The sequence below is a fragment of the Caloenas nicobarica genome, chromosome 1, assembly GCF_036013445.1.
Source record: "Caloenas nicobarica isolate bCalNic1 chromosome 1, bCalNic1.hap1, whole genome shotgun sequence".
Lineage (NCBI taxonomy): Eukaryota > Metazoa > Chordata > Aves > Columbiformes > Columbidae > Caloenas > Caloenas nicobarica.
This window is the reverse complement of record NC_088245.1, coordinates 87396989-87417584: the sequence shown is the minus strand read 5'-3', so window position 1 is coordinate 87417584 and position 20596 is coordinate 87396989. Positions and strand designations below refer to the sequence as shown.

At 52.5% G+C, this 20596-nt stretch overlaps 2 protein-coding genes across 2 annotated transcripts; both read left to right on the top strand.

The window, feature by feature from the left end:
- Positions 1 to 3520: 3520 nt before the first annotated feature.
- LRRC23 (leucine rich repeat containing 23) lies at positions 3521 to 10105 on the top strand. Its single transcript, XM_065637574.1, has 8 exons — positions 3521 to 3637; positions 3713 to 3831; positions 4692 to 4945; positions 5039 to 5169; positions 8004 to 8140; positions 8734 to 8956; positions 9980 to 9983; positions 10056 to 10105. Exons 1-8 carry the CDS (start codon positions 3521 to 3523, stop codon positions 10103 to 10105), a joined length of 1035 nt encoding a protein of 344 aa, XP_065493646.1.
- On the top strand, positions 9911 to 19156 carry ENO2 (enolase 2). The gene is made up of 12 exons (XM_065653495.1): positions 9911 to 9983; positions 13496 to 13587; positions 14530 to 14625; positions 14907 to 14965; positions 16003 to 16072; positions 16245 to 16378; positions 17033 to 17255; positions 17715 to 17912; positions 18040 to 18241; positions 18438 to 18546; positions 18684 to 18742; positions 19087 to 19156. The coding sequence occupies exons 2-12, from the start codon at positions 13503 to 13505 to the stop codon at positions 19154 to 19156; spliced, it is 1305 nt and encodes a 434-aa protein (XP_065509567.1). The 5' UTR covers positions 9911 to 9983; positions 13496 to 13502.
- Positions 19157 to 20596: the final 1440 nt, after the last annotated feature.

The window sequence follows — 20596 nt, the reverse complement described above, 5'->3', positions numbered from 1 at the left end:
CAACACTCCTTTCTGAGGCTGCTGGGTCATGACCATAGTTTGGCGCCTCAGGGCACCAGCGTCAGCATGGCCAGAGCAGCAGGGGACACAGCCTGTGCCTGAGGCTGCTGGTAGCAGGTAGCCAGGATTGCTCACAGGAATCAGCCACGCGCTGCAGCTCCGCTGTTCCGGCTCCAGCCCAGCCCTGCCCGCAGAGCTAGGCAATCACCCAGGAGAGTGACCTACATAGGAAAAAACAGATGGGAGCTGGGCATTGATCTTGCTGCTTTGAGAAGAATGCAGAGGCATGAAAGGGTTCTTTTTAATGAGAAATAAACTCATGGAAAATAATTTCTGCATCAGCAGGAATGCCAGATCTTGTTTTTCTTCCTTTTGTCTGCTTTCTGGCAGGACCACAGCTCGGTGGAGTGGAAATACTGCCAGATACTGTAAATTGTAGTGGTTGGAATCTTAAACAGATTGCTGTTGGGAAAAATGCATTGTGCCAGATGTGACAGCCCAAGAGAGGCTGCTGCAGCTCCATGTACTCAGCCCCAAACAGCAGCCAGGCTGGCACACACACATATACATGGATAACGTGGCCTGCCACACAGAGCATTTCCCTGAACACAGTACCAGTAGCCTCATCCCACCCCTTCCCTCTGGTTGAGCAAGATGGAGATGTGCTAGTGAGCATGCATATATGTGTGTATATATATGTATTTATATATACATACACATATGTACAATGTGGCTCCTTCTAGCAACTGGGTCCAGTCAGTTTGCCCAGTAGCTACCCCTCAATCCCAGTCTCTCCAGTCCCCCTGGTCTCCCAGTAGCCAACTCCCTTGTGGTGCTCTGCCCCCCCAGGGAGCCCCCGGTCCCGCAGCCTCTTCAGCAGCTGCCAGGACTCCCCCAGCAGCTGTCTCCTACCTCACAGCTTCCTCCCAGGCTCCCTTACCAGCTGGTCCAGCTTCCCCCTTGCTGCTGCTCACACTCTCGCCCATGCCCATGCTAGGTGCTGTCCTGTGGGCATGAGTCCCAGCTGCTGGCACCCAGACACCCCATATCTCTGCATGTACTAATGAGATTCCCTCACCCAGGGCAAAGTGAGTTTCCTGTGAAGAGGGGCTAGGCTGCTCTGATCAGGCACAGAGCATGGCCAGACAAACCATCACAAACCATTTACATGTGACTGGCCCCATTTATTCCCATATCCTTCTTTGTTTTCACATGCTTGTTCCTCCACAAATCACTATGATCACTCCCTTTCCTGCCTTTGGTTCCTCCTTGAACAACCCCTAGTGAGTCCTCTGCAGTCCCCAAACTTCCCTTGCATCCCGTGTCCCACAGCCCTGAGTGCAACAGCCAGTCCTAAAAGTGCTCCAGGGCTGAGGCTCTCCTGGGAGGTGCCTAGACAGAGTGCCCCTTCCTTTGATTCCTTAATTTGGGTTCCTGCCTGCCTTTGTGCCCCTGTGCTCCTCTGGGCATGTGGAGATGGGCCTTTGGTGGGCTGATGGCTCCTGGGAAGGTCCTGGGAGCAGCCCGGCAGGGTGCTGGTGGGGTTGTCCCCCTGTGCTCCTTTGTGGGTGTGCAGACAAGCCTTTGTCACACAACCTCCTTAATGACCAGTGTAGTTAGGTTTGGAGTCTTGTTTTTATATGTGTAACTTAAACGAAATTTCTATCTTTTAAAGATTTGGGTTTCTTTGTATAATTTCTCTTGTTTCTTGCAAGTTCTTTGGTCATCTAGAAACAAGCTAATTGAGACATGTTTCTGTTGTAAGACCACATAAACCATATGCATAGAGGCACATATAACTTCTACCAGTCCATACTTCAACATAAAGGGATGAGTGATGGGAAGAAAAGCAGGCTGCCACTTTTCATCCAGCACTGATTTACTGAAGGCCTCCTTAGAGCCTTGGAAAGCAATGGCAAGAGGAGCTGCACTGTGATATGTGTAGAGGTTTGTGGTTTGGGGCTTTTTGGTGTTTGGTCTTCTTGTGTGTGTGTTTTTGTTTGTTTGTTTGTTTTTTCAGGGAATGTAGTTGAAAACCACATCATATGCAGGTTAATTACCAGGGAGTGAAGTCAGATGGGGCAAGTGCAGCACATGAGAAGAGATCAGCACCGGGGCAGCCAAGGCAGTGGACATGGCAGCATCTTGCCATGCAGCCCTGAGCACAGAAGGGTGTTTTGCAGAAGCAGGTGACAGCTGGCACACATGCTGTAAGAACATGAGAGACTCATGTCTGACGGTTGTGTGTCCAACTCAGCTTGGACCAGTTTATCTAATACTGACGTTGCGTGGGGGCTGCAAAGGAGCAAAGTGCACTGGAGGGGAAGTGAGCGGGGCCTTGGACTTTGGTACTAACCACAAAACACTGGCGGCCGGCAGCTCCGAGCAGCATTCCCGGCTGGTAAACACTTGTCTCTGCTTGGCAGCGGATGGGGGCACAGCCACCCACCCACCCACAGGTGCGAAAGCTGGGCAGGCGCGGGTGGCAGCTGCTGGGCACTGCCAGCCTCAGCCCCTCCTGCTCCCCAGCCTGGAGGAGAGGGCCGAAGCAGCATCACCTGCAGCAGGTCAGGACAGAACACTGTACCCGAAAACCTGCTTCCCGGCATCCGGGAGATCGTATCATGGGAGGTTTCACACCACGACTCAGCCTAATTCTGCTCAACATATTAACTAAACATTTACCAGCGGAATGTCTTTCCTCAGAGCTACTCACCACCTGGGTGACCACCACCCTGCGCAGCCCGGCCCAGCTTCAAAGCTGGCTCCGTTTTGAGCCTGAGGGGTGGACAGGATGACCTCCAGTGGCCCCTTCCCACCAAAACTATTTTTCAGTTCTCTGGATACAGTCCTAATAATTGCAGATGTTACCCAGTTAAGAAGGGCCGGGAGTGCCTGGGAGGGTAGAGTGAATCACACAGTCCTTCTGATGGAGAGACATGCTTTGAGATTTCCATGTGGGCATTATGACAAATGACACGCTACGGCAGCCAGAGCAGCAAGGTAGCACAGTCAGATTGGAGGAGTATTGCCAGCAGGATGATGAAAAAAGAAACCGCAGGGAGCTTGCATGGCCGAGGAACAGCAAATCAGCAGCGCCCACATTGCTGCAGGAAATCAAGCGTTAGCTGCGGGATGCTCTAAGCAGAACAGTGCATGTGGAATACAAGAAGTCTCATTTTGGGGGGGTTTACTCGGAGCTGACGAGACCTGGGATTTCACATTTGCCCCACTTGAGGCAGCAGAAAGGTCCACAGGCGGGGGGGCAAGGATAACCCCGGCGAGAAACGGCAGAAGACGAAGCCTGTCCGGCTGAGGCAGGCGGGGCCCGCAGCGCCGAGCCGGCGCGGGAAGCCGCCAGCCCGCACCCCGCCCCGCCGCTGCCGCTCAGCACGGTTGCTATGGCAGCGGCGCCGGGCCCCGCCTGCCCTCGGTTTCCATGGCAGCGGGGCGCCGCGGGCCCGGGCAGCGGCCGCCGGCGGGCCTGGGGGATCGCGGGCGGCGAGCGGGGCCTGCGAGGATGGAGGGCGAGGAGCTGGAGGGGGAGGAGTACACCCCTCAGGAAGAGGTGGGGGAGTACACCCCTCAGGAAGAGGGGGAGGAGGAGGCGCTGCAGAAGCGGGAGGAGGAAGAACAGGTGAGGAAGGGGCCTCAGCACCCTCTGGCTGTGTTCAGGCCAGCGCTGGCGTTCTGCTCGCTCCGTCTCTTCCAGGTGCCGACCCCGGACCCATGTCCCCTGACAGAAGAGGTCCTGAAGGAGGGCCTGTCTCTCCTCTCCAAGACCGGCAATGGCCTGGCCCACGCCTATGTGAAATTTGAAGCCAAAAGCAAGTGAGTGTACAACAGCTGCCCCAGGAGAAGGCATCCTCCTCCCTGGGCATCTATATGGCCGTGGGGCAGCTGTGCTGTAAGGCCACCAGTGGCCAGCCATGTGGGGCAGGAGCATTTCCAGGCCATGTTCTCTGGCTGTCTGGCTTCCAGTCTGTGCCTCAGCATAGCTTGTCCATGCTCAGCCCTGAGCTAGGGACTGCCTCCACCATAGCCAGACACACTGGTGGCAACATCAGTTGTCCCCGTAGACTGTCCATCCCTCTAGACTGTGGCCTCCTAGGGGGACCTGAACAGGGCGACCTCCTCACAATCACTTTCAGAAATATCCATTAAGCATCTCTCCTGTTAACTGCTAACCTTTAAGGTATGCACTTGTAAATACAGTGGCCTGGGGGCAGTTTGGAGCCTCAACCACATCAGTCCACCCACATAACCCTAGATCTAACAGGCCTCAGTAAGACCGTGTCTTTCAGCAGCCTCATAGGTGTCTTAACCAGCTTTTTCCCACTAGGAAAGTCCTTTCACACAGTCCTTGGTGTTGCCACTACTGTCTAGCGGACCCATGCTCCAAACTTACCCTCTTTTCTGTTCTGGTTTTGCCCTCTCCTGACAGCTAGAATTCAATGAAAAGAAGTACTTCCTGTGCCAGGAAAGCAGGTCCAATCTTAACAGGCCTTGTTTACACGCTATTTGGCCTGTACTTATTGCCTACCTTTTCCCTCCTTTTCTCCAGCAAGGCTTCCTAGGACAGTAGCAGAGTGGGAGAGGAGGATGCCCTCCCTCCAGCAGTGGTGAGGAGCAAACTGAAGACTGGTAGCAGAGGGAAATAAGAGAGATGTTTTATTCACATCCTCCCACAGGGACTTGACAGACATCAGCCTCCTCAAATGCTTCATTCATTTGCGGTATGTGGATTTGTCAGACAACAAGCTGCAAGATTTGTCTCCATTGAACAGCCTAACCCACCTGCTTTGGCTGAAGGTGGATGGGAATCTGCTTACCAGTGCCTGCATGCAGGTGCTGCCCTACCTCCAGATCATCAGCTTTGCTCACAACCACATCAAGTATATGGAGGGCATTACTCACCCCCGCTTAGTCAACCTCAGCCTGAAAGGTGATACAGACCACTTCTCTTTGTTCTTGTGCACATGGGACACTCTCTTTGGGTGGGATTAACTCTCTTGTTTCTTCCTCCTCTGGCACTTAGGAAATAAAATCCAGACAGCGCTGGGCTTGGGTCACGGCCAGTTGTTCAGCCTGCAAATCCTGGAGCTGCGAGGAAACAAGCTAGAGAGCACAGCAGGGTTCAATCTTCCCAAACTCAAGAGCCTCTACCTGGTAAGGGATCAGCCAGTTTGGGGAGTGGGGCAGAGCTGCTTCAGAGCCTGGCACCTTCAGTCATTGGTGGAAAGGAGACGCTGTCTCCATCAAAGCAGCATAATTTTCATGCTAGCCCATTCAGTTCAACCTTCTTAGTCTGAAAGAGGGGCAGATTTCAGAGAGCTAAAGAGACAAAATCACTTATTTGGGGTGATTCCTTTTATACTGTCTGCCCAGATAGTGCACATGCAGTGGCCACTGACCAGCAATTGCTCTGCAGAGAGGGGGGAGTTGGCAGCATTCAGTGTGCCAGGTTCTTCCTCTCCTGTGGGACACTCTTCCAGCGGTGTCAGGCAAGCCTGTATTCTGTGTGTCCTGGGAACTCCGGAGGTCAGTGGGGAAAGCAACAGGTTTGCTCTGGGTGACAGGGGGAGGTGATGCCTCTTTCTCCTCTCTGATGGGCCTAAACAAACACTGGTTTGAAAACGGCACAATTATATGATTCACACCTTCAGCTACCAAAAAAGAAACCTATTGAACATCGCAGTGAAACTAAGGTAGAAGAAGCAGTTTCCTAATAACATAAACAATTGCTTCAGGAAACATTTACTCCTAGAGATGCAAGTAAAGAAAGTATGTGTGGCTTAGTCCCATGCATCACACAGCGCTACAGCTTGCGAAGACTGGATAGGTGTGCTGAGTCACAAACTCTTAAAAAGTAATTAAAGATGATAAAGGCTTCAAAAAGCTATATGGTTTCTTTTCATCAAGACTCCCTGGCAGAAAACACTGAGGAGATTGCTTGCTGAGATTGCCTGCAATTTTCTGGTAGAAAACTGAGATTTTAGGGCTAGAGTTGCTGGAAGAAAGGATGAAGTCACTAAATATAATACAGAATTTCAAAGTAAAACCAGTCACTTTACTGAATGATTGGAGAGAAGCAAACACTTCACCTGTATTTAAAGAAGATTCCTGGCACAACTTTGGAATTTCTGAGCTCCTCATACGAAGTGGGCAAGTTGCAAGACATGTTTATTAAGACTAGAACAATTGACTCATATCTCAAGAATGGGACTTGAATTTGTCTCTCATGATCACCTGCTCAGTAAATAATTTTGGAGGGGGATCTCCTTCAGTCCTGCTTTGCTTTCTGTAATAAGGATTTTGGAATTACTTGAGCCATGGGTAGATGAAGCTGATGCCTCAAGGACATCAGTTAAAGACAAAGGGTTCAGTTTAAAGGAACTGAACCAAATTTGGTTAATGTATGACATAGCTGCAGATGAAATTTAGCGTTAAAAAAGCTAAATCCACTAGCAGGAAAACTACTAGCTGGCTGCATACCATGTGGTACCTCTATTGGTTTGAGGATCGCTGCTGTCAGTAGGGCTGTGTTAGTTCCTGGTCATTGTGCAGCAGTGGTGACAAAGGCTTGCTAGAGCAAGGCCAGGTATGCAGGAAAGGGAGAGGGCATCATGGGCAACGTATTATAGTAGTTTTCCATAAGAAATGGTGGCATCACATCTATGTGAAGTACTGGTATCTAAGATAAGATGATGATGTGAACGTTTAATTAAAGGAGATACATTATACAGAATGTTCTTTGATTTAGGGGAAAAAAACCCAAACAACCTGAAAAAAAATCATTCTGCATTGTCCTGTTAGTGCTTGCAGGGCCAGAGCTGTTAAAACTGTTCACACTGAAGCGATGAAGAAAGTGAGAGTGATGGGAGATTCTTCTTCATTTTACAGACCAGTGGTCTGTGAGATCCCCACCCTATTTCCCACACCGACTCCTGATTTCCTCTGAAGTACAATTTAATAATCTTTCCTGGTTGTTAAATCTGTTCACATGACCTTTGCTAAATCTCCGACTTTCCTCTTTTTGTCCTTGTGTTGCCCTCTTTACTCGAGCCAGCTGGTCCAGACTTTTCCTTGTCCAGTTTCCATTAGAATCCTCCTTTTCTACAAAGTATCCTTTTCCTGAGTGTCCCCATCGTAAACTCTTCTCCTACCCCACCAGTACAGCCTGTGCCCCTTTTAATAGTCTCAAGCACTGGCCACACCACTGCCTAGGTACCAACAAGAACAGGGAGCACAACAGCACTTTTCTCCCCATTTCCCATGCAGATTGCTGCATCCTTAGAGACTGCAGCCCTGAGCCACAGTCACAAGCTCTGCGCAGCTCCAGGCTGGAAAATGTGGCAGGGAGGTTGTAGGAAAATGTAGCAGGGAGGTTGTAGTTACCAGGGATGTTCCAAACTTGGCTGCACAAGGCGGTTAGCAGCCTGACCTAGAGGTGGTGTTGGCACTGCAGTGAGCCTGGCATTGGGCAGAATACCTCTAGTGGTCTTTTCCAGCCAAAATCCTCCTGTGAAACTGTTGCTGAAATTCAGAACTTCATATTTCCCCGTTTTGTAATTCATATCACAGCCAAGTGAAGTGAATGAAATTCAATTATGGGGAATTTCAGACTTCCTACTGTAAGACTGCCAGATTTGTTGCAAGAAGGTGCACCCTATGGATGGATAACAACAATTATACCTGGAAAAGCTTAAAATTAGACTAGCCAACAACCCCCGTCCCCCGCAACCTCTCTCAGGAACATGCAGGCTGCTTCTGCTTCTGGAGGAGTAGAAGAGGAGACTTCTTGGCAGTAAATTTCCCCTGCAAGATTACCAGCTGACACTGGAAGATCCCTGGACCACATGGACTGTGTGACTGAGAGGACCGTGTTATGAGTGGTAGGGAGTCTGAAGGGTAGAAAGAGCTTTCGAGGCCAGAAATAACTGCTGTTTTCTCTCCTGTGTGTCCCTTTTTTCCATCTCTCTTCCTGCCTCCCTGGTGCTCAGGCCCAGAACACCATTCGGAGACTTGAAGGCCTTGAGGGACTGGAACAGCTGACAACTCTGCACCTGCGTGACAACAAGCTTGAGACTCTGGATGGATTTTGTAGTAGTATGAAGTGTCTGCAGTACCTCAATCTAAGGTGAGTCCTCCTTGCTCTGTGTTGGGACCAGAGACCCATTCACCAGGCTGTGCTCCGGTTTAGATCTTTAGGATTTTCTAGTTTCTTTGGAAGTTGAAGATCCGATAGGGATAGGTTGATCTTTACCGTCCTTAACTGGTGTTCAGCACTCAGCTGTCCAGGAGTGTAACAGCCGGGGCCTTTCCTGGGCTTCTCAGAGAAGATCCGTCTCTCCAGACACTCTAAAACCCCACCTCATACTTTTTATTCCTTGACATAACTCCTTTGGATCATTCTAAGTGTATACTCTGTGTTCTGGACATGACCACAAGGACTCTTTACTTCTCAGCATTCACCATACAAGGCGGTGGAGATACCACATGACTCAATGGACTATTTGAACATAGAGAAATCCAGAGGAAATGTCCTTTTTGGCCCTTGGTCTGGGGAGCTGCAGATGGATCTGGACCTTAGATCACAAGGCTGTGCTCTAAGGTCTACAGACTATCATGCTGCTAAGTTTTGCTTTGTCTGTCTTGTCAGCTTACTGTTCCAAAGTGATCTCATTACTTGCATGTGTTTCTTTGCCCTGCTTTCTGCTTCCGCTTCTTCAGAAACAATGGGATCAGTAACCTTCAGGAGGTGGAAAAACTGCAGGTCCTCCCCATGCTGCAGGCACTGGTGCTGTTGGATAATCCATGCTCTGATGAGTCTAGTTACCGGCTGGAGGTCCTGGTCCTGCTGCCACACCTGCAACGCCTTGACAAGGAATTAGTTGAGGAAGATGAGCGGGCAGATGCGAACCAAATCCGTCAGAAAAGGCAGGAAGAAGAAAAGGTGAGAACAGCATGGCGGGGGGAGGAAAAGGAAGTGAAGGGAAAGAGAGAGAGTCAAATATGCTGATCAAGCCTCTCCTCCACTACATTACATGAAGAGAAGGCTGAGGGAGGTCAGTCCCAAGGGCAGAGGACCCTAAAACAGAGGCTGGGCTTCGCAACCTGATGGTGATGGCCAGCATTGCAGCCCCATGGCCATTCCCAACCCCACTAGCAGAAGTGAGTAGTGAAAGGGGAAAAGAAGTTGAGCATGGAGTCATTTAACTTCTCCTTCTTTCCTTCTTCAGGAAATTGAATGATCTCTCCAGAGTAATGTGGCAGGGTAACCCCTGTCTTTAACACCTGTTCCGAGAGCCAGTCAAGATTTGAAGATGCCTTCCCTGACACGTGCAGCTGGGAAAGTGAGAGCTGTATGTACCAGAGCTACCTTCACCTCATTTTGCCCATGAAGAAAAGAGGAGGGATACCCACCCTGATCATGGAAGCTGCCCTGGGGTACTGCAGTGTTTTTGCAGTCACTGCACTTATACTCTCTATTCTCAGTAGGCCCAAGAGAGAAAAGGGGAAAGGGTAGAGTTACAGGTTCTGTGGTTCGATTTATGGCTCCCAAAAATCCTACAAGATTTTCTGATTTGAATAAAAATAATTAATGAGCCTAGAGTGACTGGAATTGTTTATCCTGCACACCCACTCTTATTCCCTGGCTCTCTCACCCTCGTCTGTCTATGTCTATCTCCTGCCTGGCTCTGGCTCTGGCTCTGTCTCTCTCTCTCCCTCTCTCTCTCTCTTTCTCTCTCCATCCTCTACGTGCTGTTTGCAAAGCTTTGCTAAATCCTGACTCATCGCAGCTCTGGGTCACATGCTGCTGTCCCGGCCCTATCAGGGGCGTCTCCATCCTCCTGCTGCCGCCGCTGTCGGCTTAGAGGACACATCATCTCCCCTTGAGGTCCTGCATCCCTCCTCAGCTTCGTCCTCTCTCCTTTCTACCAGCACTTTCTCAATCTCACGTTCACCCCTGCCCTAGGAAGGTAAGTGTCTCCCCACGGCCAGCACCCCCCTCACTGCATGCGTGTTTCTGCTCCCCACCCTGTGCCCTCCAGACCTCACACGCACTTTGGGGTCCCTGCGGAGAAGGTCCACGGTGCGCTAGCGGCATTAACAACTAAACTCCCCTCACTTCCTCCTTCTGCTCCTCCCACCTCGTTCTCTTCACCTCCACCCTTCTCACTTTTCTTTCATATTTTAATTTCAGGTACTCCCTCCTTCCCTACCCCCCCCGCCCCCCGGCAAGCATAATTTCAGATGTGAACCTAGGGAACTGCAGGAGGTGGGCAACCCACGAAGATAGGTGGTGCTGCTCCCAAGGGCATTGCCGGGAGGTGCTGCGGGATGGAGCTTTACCTGGGGGAGGGGGGTGGTAGTGGGGAGGAGGCAAGGCTCAGTTTGGGCACTGCTGGGGAAAGGACCAGCCTCAGAGCAGACCAGCCCCCCCCCATCTCAGAGCAGACCAGCCCCCCCTGCCTCCCGAGGTGTTGACATCAACACAGGCGCTCAGCCGTGTCCCAGGGAGCGGAGGGGGGAGGGCGATGTTTGCTTATCTGCACAGCCCCACACCACACGGCGGGGGGGCAGCAGGGAGAGGAGGTGACAGTCAAGCGAGCAATAGCTGCATTAGCCACGACACTGCAGCAGTGCGGGCTTCCTGGGAGCAGTGCCCAGCCGGGGGAATCGCAGCAGCACACGGGGCTGGCGGCGGTGGCTTGGGGGAAAGGTCTTCGCCATGCTGGCCTGTGGGGCGGGGAGGGGGAATTGCTGCGGCACCAACTCCAGCAAGATGGTGCCCTGGCAACATGCAGTGCCACAGAGCAGTGCCCACAGGAAAGCACTGCAGCACTGCCCATCTCCCGGGATGCCCTGCCCAGCCTCCAGCCCGGCTCCTCTCTTCTCTTCACTCTGATCTATGGGCTCCCGGCTATGGCTCTGTCCCAATCTCTTATCCCAGCTTATCCGTCTCTGACCTCCTTTCAGGACAGTGCAGATGATGCCAGGGATTTCAGGGTGGTTCTTTGTACTGTTCAAAGGATAGCAAATGCAGGGGGACAAGAGGGAGCAACACAAGCGCAGAAAGGTGTATGGAGGACTAGAGTAGGGAGAAGAGATGAAGTGAGCAATGGCATGGGGCAGGCAAGACTGGGTTTGGGCTTCTCATTTGGCTTCCTCAGAGCTGACCCCAACAGGGAAGGCAGAAGAACGTGACCATGGGCAACACGACCGCGTAAGCAGAGAGGCACTGCATCTGGCACGGGTCTTGCTGTCGAAGATCACTTTAATGGGGTCCTGTTCCTCTCTCCTCTGTGGAGGCTCGTGGGGCATCGCCAGGGCACTGCTGCAAAGGAAGCTCGCAGCCGTGCCGGCACGGCTCTGGAGGAAGTTCCCGTGGCGTGTGCCAGATGGCGTGAGGAGCGCTGCCAACGCAGCTGATGGGGGATCCCAACCCAGATGGACAGGGTGGAGGGCCCTGCGCAGGCTCCAGAGAGCCCTCATGTCGCTGACTGAAACTCCCTAGTACGAGAAGCTCTTGCTGGAAATTCAGAGCAACACAATTTCCTCATGCCCGTGTGATTTCCACCCAACCCAGGCAATGGGGTTGAGAGTTGACTCTGCTCTTCCCCCAGCCTGCTTCTTAGCTCAGTGCTGTAATGTTTGCAGCACCCCTCAATGCACACCTGCCCACCCCATGCTGAGCACCAGCACTGTACTCCTGCCAAATGCTCACACACACCATGGTTCACATGTTCACGTGGTTCACACATAAAGTTGGTGAAGGGTTTGGAGCTGAAGCCGTATGAGTAGCAGCTAAAGTCACTGGGTTTGTTCAGCCTGGAGGAGACTGAGAAGAGACCTCATGGCGGCTACAGCTTCCTCACAAGGGGAGGAGGAGGGGCAGGCGCTGAGCTCTTCTCTTTAGTGACAAATGATAGAACCCGAGGGAATGGCAGGAAGATGTGCCAGGGGAGGTTTAGGTTGGACATGAGGAAAAGGTTCATCACCCAGAGGGTGCTGGACACTGGAACAGGCTCCCCAGGGAGGTGTCACGGCCCCAAGCCTGACAGTGTTCCAGAAGAGACTGGACAAGGCCCTCAGACACATGGTGTGAACTGTGGGGTTGTCCTGTGCAGGGACAGGAGTTGGGCTCGATGATCCTTGTGTGTCCCTTCCAACTCAGGACGTTCTATGATACTATGGCGTGGTTCTGCCTGGGCCCTTGTGGCCACCCTGGGCCTGGCCTCTGCACCAAGTTTTGTGTGGGTCCAGCCCTGCTCAGGGTTGAGTGAATCATCTGTGGGAGCTGCTGGAGGAGAATCTGGCAGGAGTGGGGGTGTGCGGTGACATGGCCCTTGCTGCTGCTACTCCCTCTTTGGGGGGGATGTGGCTCCCTGGCATCGCACGGCCTCACAGCTGGGGGAATAAAAAGGTGGGGATAGAGGGGCTGAGTTATTTTGGACACCCTAAGAGAGCAAACTTCAGCAAGAGAAGCTCTTTCAAAGGGCTGTCCTCACCCCCAAGCCTGTTTTTAACAAGGCATACCCAAAACGCCAGGTTTCTTCACTCTCTTCATTCAAGAGACGCCTCCTGCTTTCATCCACTTCCCCACGTGAGGAGCAGAGCGAAGGGTCGGGAGGTGGGCCCAGCCCTGGTGTTCAGGCAGGGCTGAGTCCCCCTGCCCACCAGAGCCCTTTCTTCCACCTTTGAGGCACCACGGCCTTCAGCAAGATGGCTCCTCGGGCTGCTGGCCTCCTCCATGCTCCCACCGTCTCGCGACGGGAAGGCTGGGGGGATGCAGCTGGGTTTCTGTGGGAGCCAGGCTGGGGCAGCTCCCCCTGCTGCAGGCTGGAGAGGGGCCGAGGGTCCCCATGGGCCGGTTGCTCCCCACCACCTTGCCTGGCTCTGCCGCAGGCAGATACCGCTCGCTCGGCTGGCACTCTGTCCGCCACGCAGGGACTCAGTGGCCACTGCCTGCCTGGCCCCAGCAGGGACCGACAAGCCTCTCCCTCAGCAAGGGGAAGGGAGACACTAGGAGCTGGCAGCTGGTCCTTGGCGCTGGGGCCGGGGGCACCTCCTGGCTGTGCCAGCTGATCCCTCTCTCTCCACTGCCAGTGAGTGCTGGGGCAAGCTCCATGTCTCTGCCACCTGGACTCATATCTGGAGCCATGAGAAGGGGCAGCACTCAGCCATGGCACAGGGGGAGAGGGAGAGAGACCTCCGAGTTTGTTATCTGCAGCAAAGGCATGGAATAAATTCAAACAGATAAACAGTTCCTGAACAAAATGTGGGTAGATTCCCACAATCTGTGTCTAAATAGCAGTTTCTAAATTTCCTTGAGGCTGTAGTTTTAGCTCCATCTCCTAAGGTTGCTCTTCCTTGAGCTCCCTTCTCTCTGTCAGCATCTTGTCTCAACATTAGATAGGTGAGCACCACATCCTGGGGTCTCTCAGAACTGAGCATGACCTGGTCCTGTCTTCTCCTTTCCTCTCCCCAGACTCACCATGGCAGTCGAGAGGATCCATGCCCGTGAGATCCTGGACTCTCGTGGGAACCCCACCGTTGAGGTGGACCTGTACACACACAAAGGTATGTGGGTGAGGACAAGAGATGGGGGGAAGTCCTGCCCACCCTGGCTGAGCTGTCACTGCATGGCAGCCTGGCACACTCTGCCGAGAGCACAGAGGGTCTTCTCCAGTGAAACCCTGGCAGACACTAAGCCAGGGTAAGGGGCAGAGACCAAGATTCTCCTTGTGGCTCTGCTTGTGCGTGTGCTCAGCAACTCAGCACACGTGCCAGGCAAATCACAACAAGGTAGCTGGCTGCTGTTTATCTGACTTGAGCAGTGTGCCTGCTAGTGGCAAAGATGGAAAATGTAGTTAACACAAATATATTTATCTTTTTGTCCTGTCCCTGTGATGCCCTCCTGCAGCCGTGCTTTTACTCCTGGGACACAATACAAGTTTGGAAACACATCCATGGCCATGCTCATGAGGCAGGGGAAGGTTTGTCCCCAGGATCTCTGTGTAGGCATGTACATGCACATGTGCCTCAAATGGAAGAGCTGCATCTGTGCTGGGCCTGAAGCTAGGTGGGCTGAGGGGTGAGGAGCAGTGAGGGGCCAGAACAGGCATCTGACCAGTCTCTTCTTTCTTCGCTGAGGCAGAAATGCTGTCCCAGTCTGAGGAGGGGGAAGCCGCTGGGTGTCTGTTGGTCAGGCTACCTCTGGAACCAGGAGGAGGGGTGAGAAGCCAGACTTCCACCCATCGTCCATAGTTCTGGGAACAGTGTGGACCTCTGGGTGCCTGAGATCCAGGTGTCCCAATGTGGAAGCCCTGGGTGTGTTTATTTCTGCCATCTGCTCCATCTCTGAGAAGACCAGCCAAGAGCAGCCATCCAGCAGGACCATCCATTTGCACAAATGGTTGCTACATCCTTTGCCTCAAAAGTGGGACAGAAGCAGGTGCACAAAGACTTTCCCGCCTTTTCACACTCTGCTTTGTCTCACACGGGTGTTTTGCTGTTTCCCAGGCATGTTTCGAGCAGCAGTCCCCAGCGGTGCATCCACTGGTATCTATGAAGCGCTGGAGCTGCGAGACAACGACAAGTCACGTTTCCTCGGAAAAGGTGGGGAGATGCCTGCTCCGCACCCTGTCCCTGGGGTTGCCCGAGCGTGGGGCTCTGCCAGAGGGCACCGCTCATCCACTGGCATGGCGTGGATGTGTCCTACTGCCCTCAGGGAGACCACAGAGGCACAGACCTAGTGTATAGTGAAAGATCAGGCCTCAATCTTCCCTCACTGTCTCCCTCTCTCAGCCTATCAGTCCTTTCCTTCCCTCTTTCCACTCTCCTCTTTGCCTCACCCTCTCTCTCTCTCTCTCTCTTTCTCTGTCTCTTCCCTTCTTTAGGGGTCCTGCAGGCCGTGGATCATATCAACAGCACTGTCGCCCCAGCTCTCGTGGGCTCTGTAAGGATTTCTCTTTGTTCTCCTTTGTCCAATGCTTACTCTGGTCCATTTCTGTCCCCCAATCTCTGTTTCTGCCTCTCTTCATCTCACTGGGTTAACAGACATAGTGATGCTCTCTGTGAACCTGGGCACACCCCTCCTGCCCTCCATGCCTGTATGTGTCCACAGCGATCTTTTTTCTGGGCGGAAAGGATTTAACACTACCCAGTCCAATGCAGCACCTGTACCACCTAACTAGTCCCCTCAATGCTGCCTGTAGAGTGCTCTCCCTCTTTCAGATGTGCTCCTCCACTAGCACTGAACCTCATCCAAATGTCTGTGGCCTCAGACCCACTTGTCCCACCCAGCATTCATGGTGTGATGAGCAATGACTGTACCTCTGCAAGGTTCAGCAGCCGCCCCCAGCACAGCCTTTTGCAGAGCAGTGGTGTCACATCTGCAACTTGTTTACACCTGAAGACCTGAATCTTGCTCTGAGGAGAGCTGAGCTGAAGCCACATCTTATACCGTATGCAGCCTGGGGGGGTTCTGGCTGAGAACCCAGCTCTCTCCACTGCTGAAAAACACCTGGCCTGGTGGAGGGCTGCCTGTGTTGGTCCTAATCCTGCTCTCCACCTCACTCCCAGAGATGGTTCAATCCAGTCTACATTTGCTTGCTTGGGGTTGAGCATGTATTGTTGTTCTGCCTAGCTTCTGTGTGGCCACTGCACCACAAAACTCCCTGGAAGCTGCCAAAAGGCTGAGTAAATCCCCAAGGGACTCCTATGTCCCCAGAAATGTGTGGCCTTGCCTGGGCTGCTGCTGATCCCCTCTCCAGCCTGGGTACACCTACACTGCACTGCAGCCACATCGTCATGGTTACTTAACTTGACTACATACTGAAGCACTAATTTCCAGAGCTTTGTGTGTATACGTTTCCCCACAAGCTAAAAAGGCCCCTGTACCCCCAGCTGCTCCATCAATGCCTCCTTTCTTGAACACCAGAGCCAACAGCTCTTCTCAGCATCCCCTTCTCAGGAGCTCTTTCTTTCTTGCAGGGCCTCTCTGTTGTGGATCAAGAGAAGATAGACAACCTGATGCTTGAGATGGATGGCACAGAGAACAAATGTAACTCCTTCCTCTTTTTTTGACCTGGGAAGTAAAGAGCATGGGAGGCTGCAGGGCTGGAGTGGGGGGCACTGTCAGAGCTGTGGTGAGCCCAAGGCTGGGCTGGCAAGGCACCCACTGGGCAGAAGGTTGCTGCCCACAAAGGCTAACTCCTCCTTGGTTTTGCCCACAGCCAAGTTTGGTGCCAATGCTATCCTGGGAGTTTCACTGGCCGTGTGCAAGGCAGGAGCTGCAGAGAAGGATGTCCCCCTGTATCGGCACATTGCTGACCTAGCTGGCAACTCCGATCTTATCCTTCCTGTGCCAGTAAGACTCCCCCGTCCTTGACATCCACCTTCAGAAACTCCAAAATCAACTTCAAAGGGTGTGTTAGCAGGTAGAGAAGGAAGGGATGGAGGACTGAGTGCGCTGCACTGGTCAAGGAAGCAAACCAAGGCCTGAGATTTGTCAGGTTTCAATATGGAAGAGAGGAGCCTGAGGAGGACACAGCAGAGGTTGTGGTGGGGGGGTTGACTGAGGATCTCATTCTTAGCACAAGAACTAGAGGGCATCATGTGAACCTTCTGGGGCACAGTTCAAAACAGGGGAATGTGTGGGTCTTCACACCAGGGGTAGTTGCCCTGTGAAACTCCTTCACAAAGTGTGTTGTGGATGCTCAAATTTTCTCAGGGTAAAGGAGAAAGGTCCTGAGAGACTGACACAGCATTGCTGATAAACACAGCACAGATAAACACATACAGCTCAGGAGACCTCTGAGAGGGAAAGAGGTGGGAAAGTCCTCTCCAACCATTTGCTTTGAGCCACAGTTGGAAGGGAGACACCAGGCTGTAGGTGCCTTTGGTCTGACTCATTACCCTGTGCGATGTGGTATGAATGGGCATGGTGACTCATCTGGGAGCCTCCTCTAGGTGGTGCCAAGACCGGTTCCTTCAGCTCAGATTCTCTTATGGACTCTTCCAGGCTTTCAACGTGATCAATGGAGGTTCCCACGCAGGCAACAAACTGGCCATGCAGGAGTTCATGATCCTGCCTGTGGGAGCTGAAAGCTTCCGTGATGCCATGCGCATCGGGGCTGAAGTCTATCACAACCTCAAGAGTGTCATCAAGGAGAAGTATGGCAAAGATGCTACCAATGTGGGTGATGAGGGAGGCTTTGCCCCCAACATCCTGGAAAATAGTGAAGGTGAGAGCCCTGCAGAGATGGGGTACCCCTGCCTGCACTGCTGTGACTGGGGCCCTTCTACACCCAGCTCATTCCCCAAGCATCGGTTCAAAATACCATGCCTCAGTGTCATTGACCTCCTGTGTTAGGGGATGGTTTCTAAGTTCCTCCTCCTTGGGGTGACCTTGATCTGTTCACAGCCTCTCCATACAAACCTCTCATGTGTGTGCAGACTTTTCCAAGGCCTTCCCCCAACTTGTCACTGACATGTGAATTGTATTTTAATTCCTCCTTGTCCTTTGGATATAGCCTTCACAGCTCCTTGGGATGTTTCTGTTGTGCTCTGGGTTCCCTTCTGCCTCTCCCATCACACCATCAGACTCCCAGTGGCTCTCAGGACCTTCCTGGGGGAGGTTCCCACTGAAAGTCGGAGTTCTGTGCACAAGCTGACTTTTCTGTCTGCAACTTTCTTCCTCCCAGCTCTGGAGCTTCTCAAGGAAGCTATTGACAAGGCAGGCTACACAGACAAGATTGTCATTGGTATGGATGTGGCAGCCTCCGAGTTCTATCGTGATGGCAAATATGATCTGGACTTCAAGTCCCCAGATGACCCAAGCCGCTACATTTCTGCAGATGAGTTGGGTGACCTCTACCAAAGCTTTGTACGTGATTATCCAGGTGAGTTTCTGTGCTTGCAGTAGGGAATCAGTACTGGTGTTACATACTTAACAAGCGCATCCCTTCTGTGTTTTTGGGGTGGAGAGGGAGGCAGATTTGACTCATGTCTTTTCTATGGTCCCTTCAGTGGTGTCCATCGAGGATCCCTTTGACCAAGATGACTGGGAGGCCTGGTCCAAGTTCACGGCCAATGTGGGGATTCAGATAGTGGGAGATGACCTCACAGTGACAAACCCCAAGCGCATCGAGCGAGCTGTTGAAGAGAAGGCCTGCAACTGTCTCCTGCTCAAAGTCAACCAGATTGGATCTGTCACGGAGGCCATCCAAGCGTGAGTCGAGTCGTCCTGCAGAAGGGTTGGTGACGAACTGCAGCAGGGTGCTACACTATCCATTGGAAGAATAGATTTTTGTCCCTGCTGGAGTGTAGGATGCTGAGGGTGGGAGGAGAGAGTGCCTGGATATCCCCCTGTTGAGGTGGTGGTTATAGGAGTGGGAGCTACTGATGGCATTTCTTGCTCCTTGCAGCTGCAAGTTGGCCCAAGAGAATGGCTGGGGTGTGATGGTGAGCCACCGATCTGGGGAGACTGAAGACACGTTCATTGCTGATCTGGTTGTAGGACTGTGCACTGGGCAGGTAGGTGAGACCCAGGCCATGCACAGGCCTGGAGGAAAGCAAAGGGGTGTGAAGACAGAATCCCCTGCCTCACCATAGGAAACTGGTGCAAGTCATAACAGTGTCTTATACTGTTTGTTTTGGGGAATGCTTTACAGATAAAGACGGGTGCTCCCTGCAGGTCTGAACGCCTGGCTAAATACAACCAGCTCATGAGGTAAGGGTCTCCAGGGATGGGAATGCTGAAGAGAGAACAGGGGAGTGACTAATTGGGATGGGAAAAGCTGAAAGCCCAAAGGTGGATGGGGCTTGTGGGGGAAACATTATAAATGCAAAGTACAGAGATGAGAGTAGGATCCCGGGGAGATCTCTGGAGCAGACTCCTTCCCTCTTCCTTGGTGTGAGGGTGCAGCCCTACAGGCAGGGCAGCTGGCAGGAGCAGAGCTCCTCCGGCCTGTGTCAGGTTCCTGGCCAATGCACTGCCTCTCCGGTGCCCTGCTGCCTCTGATGCTTCCTCACAGCAAGGGCCTGACACCTGCTGTCACTCTCTCTCTCCTGCAGGATTGAGGAAGAGCTTGGTGATGAAGCACGCTTTGCTGGACACAACTTCCGCAACCCAAGTGTTCTTTGAACACTGTCCCCAGGGCACAGCCACCCTGCTGCTCTTTCCCACCTCACAGACTCTGAAGCCCCCTTCCCTCCACTGCTTCCTTTTTTGCTCTTTCTCCCCCCTCTGCCACCTGGTTCCCTTTCACCTCAAACCTCCTTGAGTTCAGGTGTCTCCAATAAGGTGTATCCCGGTGAAGGATGAGAGAGAGGCCTACATCCTGTCCCTTGCTTTGAGGTCATAAGCATTTCTGGATCTAGGCATTGTGTGTCTTTTGGTTTTTGTGCAGGGCCACATCTGAGCCACTCTGTTCACGTGTTAGACTACGGGAGCACGCTGCCTGGTGTGTTTCCCTTGTATGCCAAAGCATGTGCGGTGAACATACGTGCGTCAGCTGGTGTGTTTGGACAAGTGTCGCACATGTAGCTGTGTCTGGATGTCACCAGTGGCTCGCTCTCCTTGTGCATGTGTGTAGGTGTATGTGTACTGGCCTACGGTGTCTTTGTGCCCCAGGCGTGTGTTTGCACTGAGCGCTGGTGGGACCCGAGCGTCCCTTCCCTCCACCCCAAGTGCTGTGCTGTGCTGTGTTGGGCTGTGCTTGCCAGCAGCTTTGCGTTGAAGTGCACTGCTGTTCCTCACTGGGTGTGCGTGTGTGTATGCTGTCAAGTCTTTGGGTCAGCACATAGTACTGTGGGGCGATATATTAAATCACATCCGTAAACAAATACACATTCTCATTTGCTTCTTGTGACCTCTTCCTCTTTGTTTCCTTCCCTCTTGCACTCCTTCACCCTCTCCTCCACCCATAATGTCTCCTTCACCTTCTGGACATCCCATGCCCAGCTGAGCAACAGACAAACTACAGATCCCTAAACTCAATTAAAATGTATTTCACACCTGAGTTGCCTGGCTTGGCCTGATGTTTCTCTCTACGTGCCAATGTTTGCGAAGTGTGGACATTTTGCCATCAAAGCAAAAGATGCTCGCACATAAAGGTAACCAAAACAAGCAGAGGAGACCAGCAAGAGAAGGAAAGGCCCAAGTACCCCCACCTCCTTCCACAGCCTTTTCCTACAGCCAGACTGCTTTGTTGGCCACCCAGTTGGGGAATGCTAAGGGGAAGGCAGGTGGTAGGGTGCGAATTGCCCCCACCATCTCCACCAAACCATGTCACATAAATATCTGCTGTACAGGGATTTCAATCACGCCCTCCACTGATGTAAAGACCTCAGAACTGGCCACAGGCCAGCTGCCCATTTGACATCATAGAATAATTTCGGTTGGAAGAGACCCTCAGGATCATCAAGTCCAACCATAACCTAACTCTGGCACTAAACCATGTCGTTAAGAAACCTCGTCTATATGCCTTTTAAACACGTCCAGGGATGGTGACTCCATCACTTCCCTGGGCAGCCTGTTCCAGTGCCTGACAACCCTTTCTGTGAATAATTTTTTCCTAATATC

Bases quoted from the DNA above. Each gene is read 5' to 3' on its own strand.
- LRRC23 (XM_065637574.1), top strand. From the start codon at position 3,521: ATGGAGGGCGAGGAGCTGGAGGGGGAGGAGTACACCCCTCAGGAAGAG. The intron at 4,946-5,038 runs GTGATACAGACC...TCTGGCACTTAG, and splicing joins AGTCAACCTCAGCCTGAAAG to GAAATAAAATCCAGACAGCG. The intron at 5,170-8,003 runs GTAAGGGATCAG...CCTGGTGCTCAG, and splicing joins AACTCAAGAGCCTCTACCTG to GCCCAGAACACCATTCGGAG.
- ENO2 (XM_065653495.1), top strand. From the start codon at position 13,503: ATGGCAGTCGAGAGGATCCATGCCCGTGAGATCCTGGACTCTCGTGGG. The intron at 17,256-17,714 runs GTGAGAGCCCTG...TCTTCCTCCCAG, and splicing joins CATCCTGGAAAATAGTGAAG to CTCTGGAGCTTCTCAAGGAA. The intron at 18,242-18,437 runs GTGAGTCGAGTC...TGCTCCTTGCAG, and splicing joins GTCACGGAGGCCATCCAAGC to CTGCAAGTTGGCCCAAGAGA.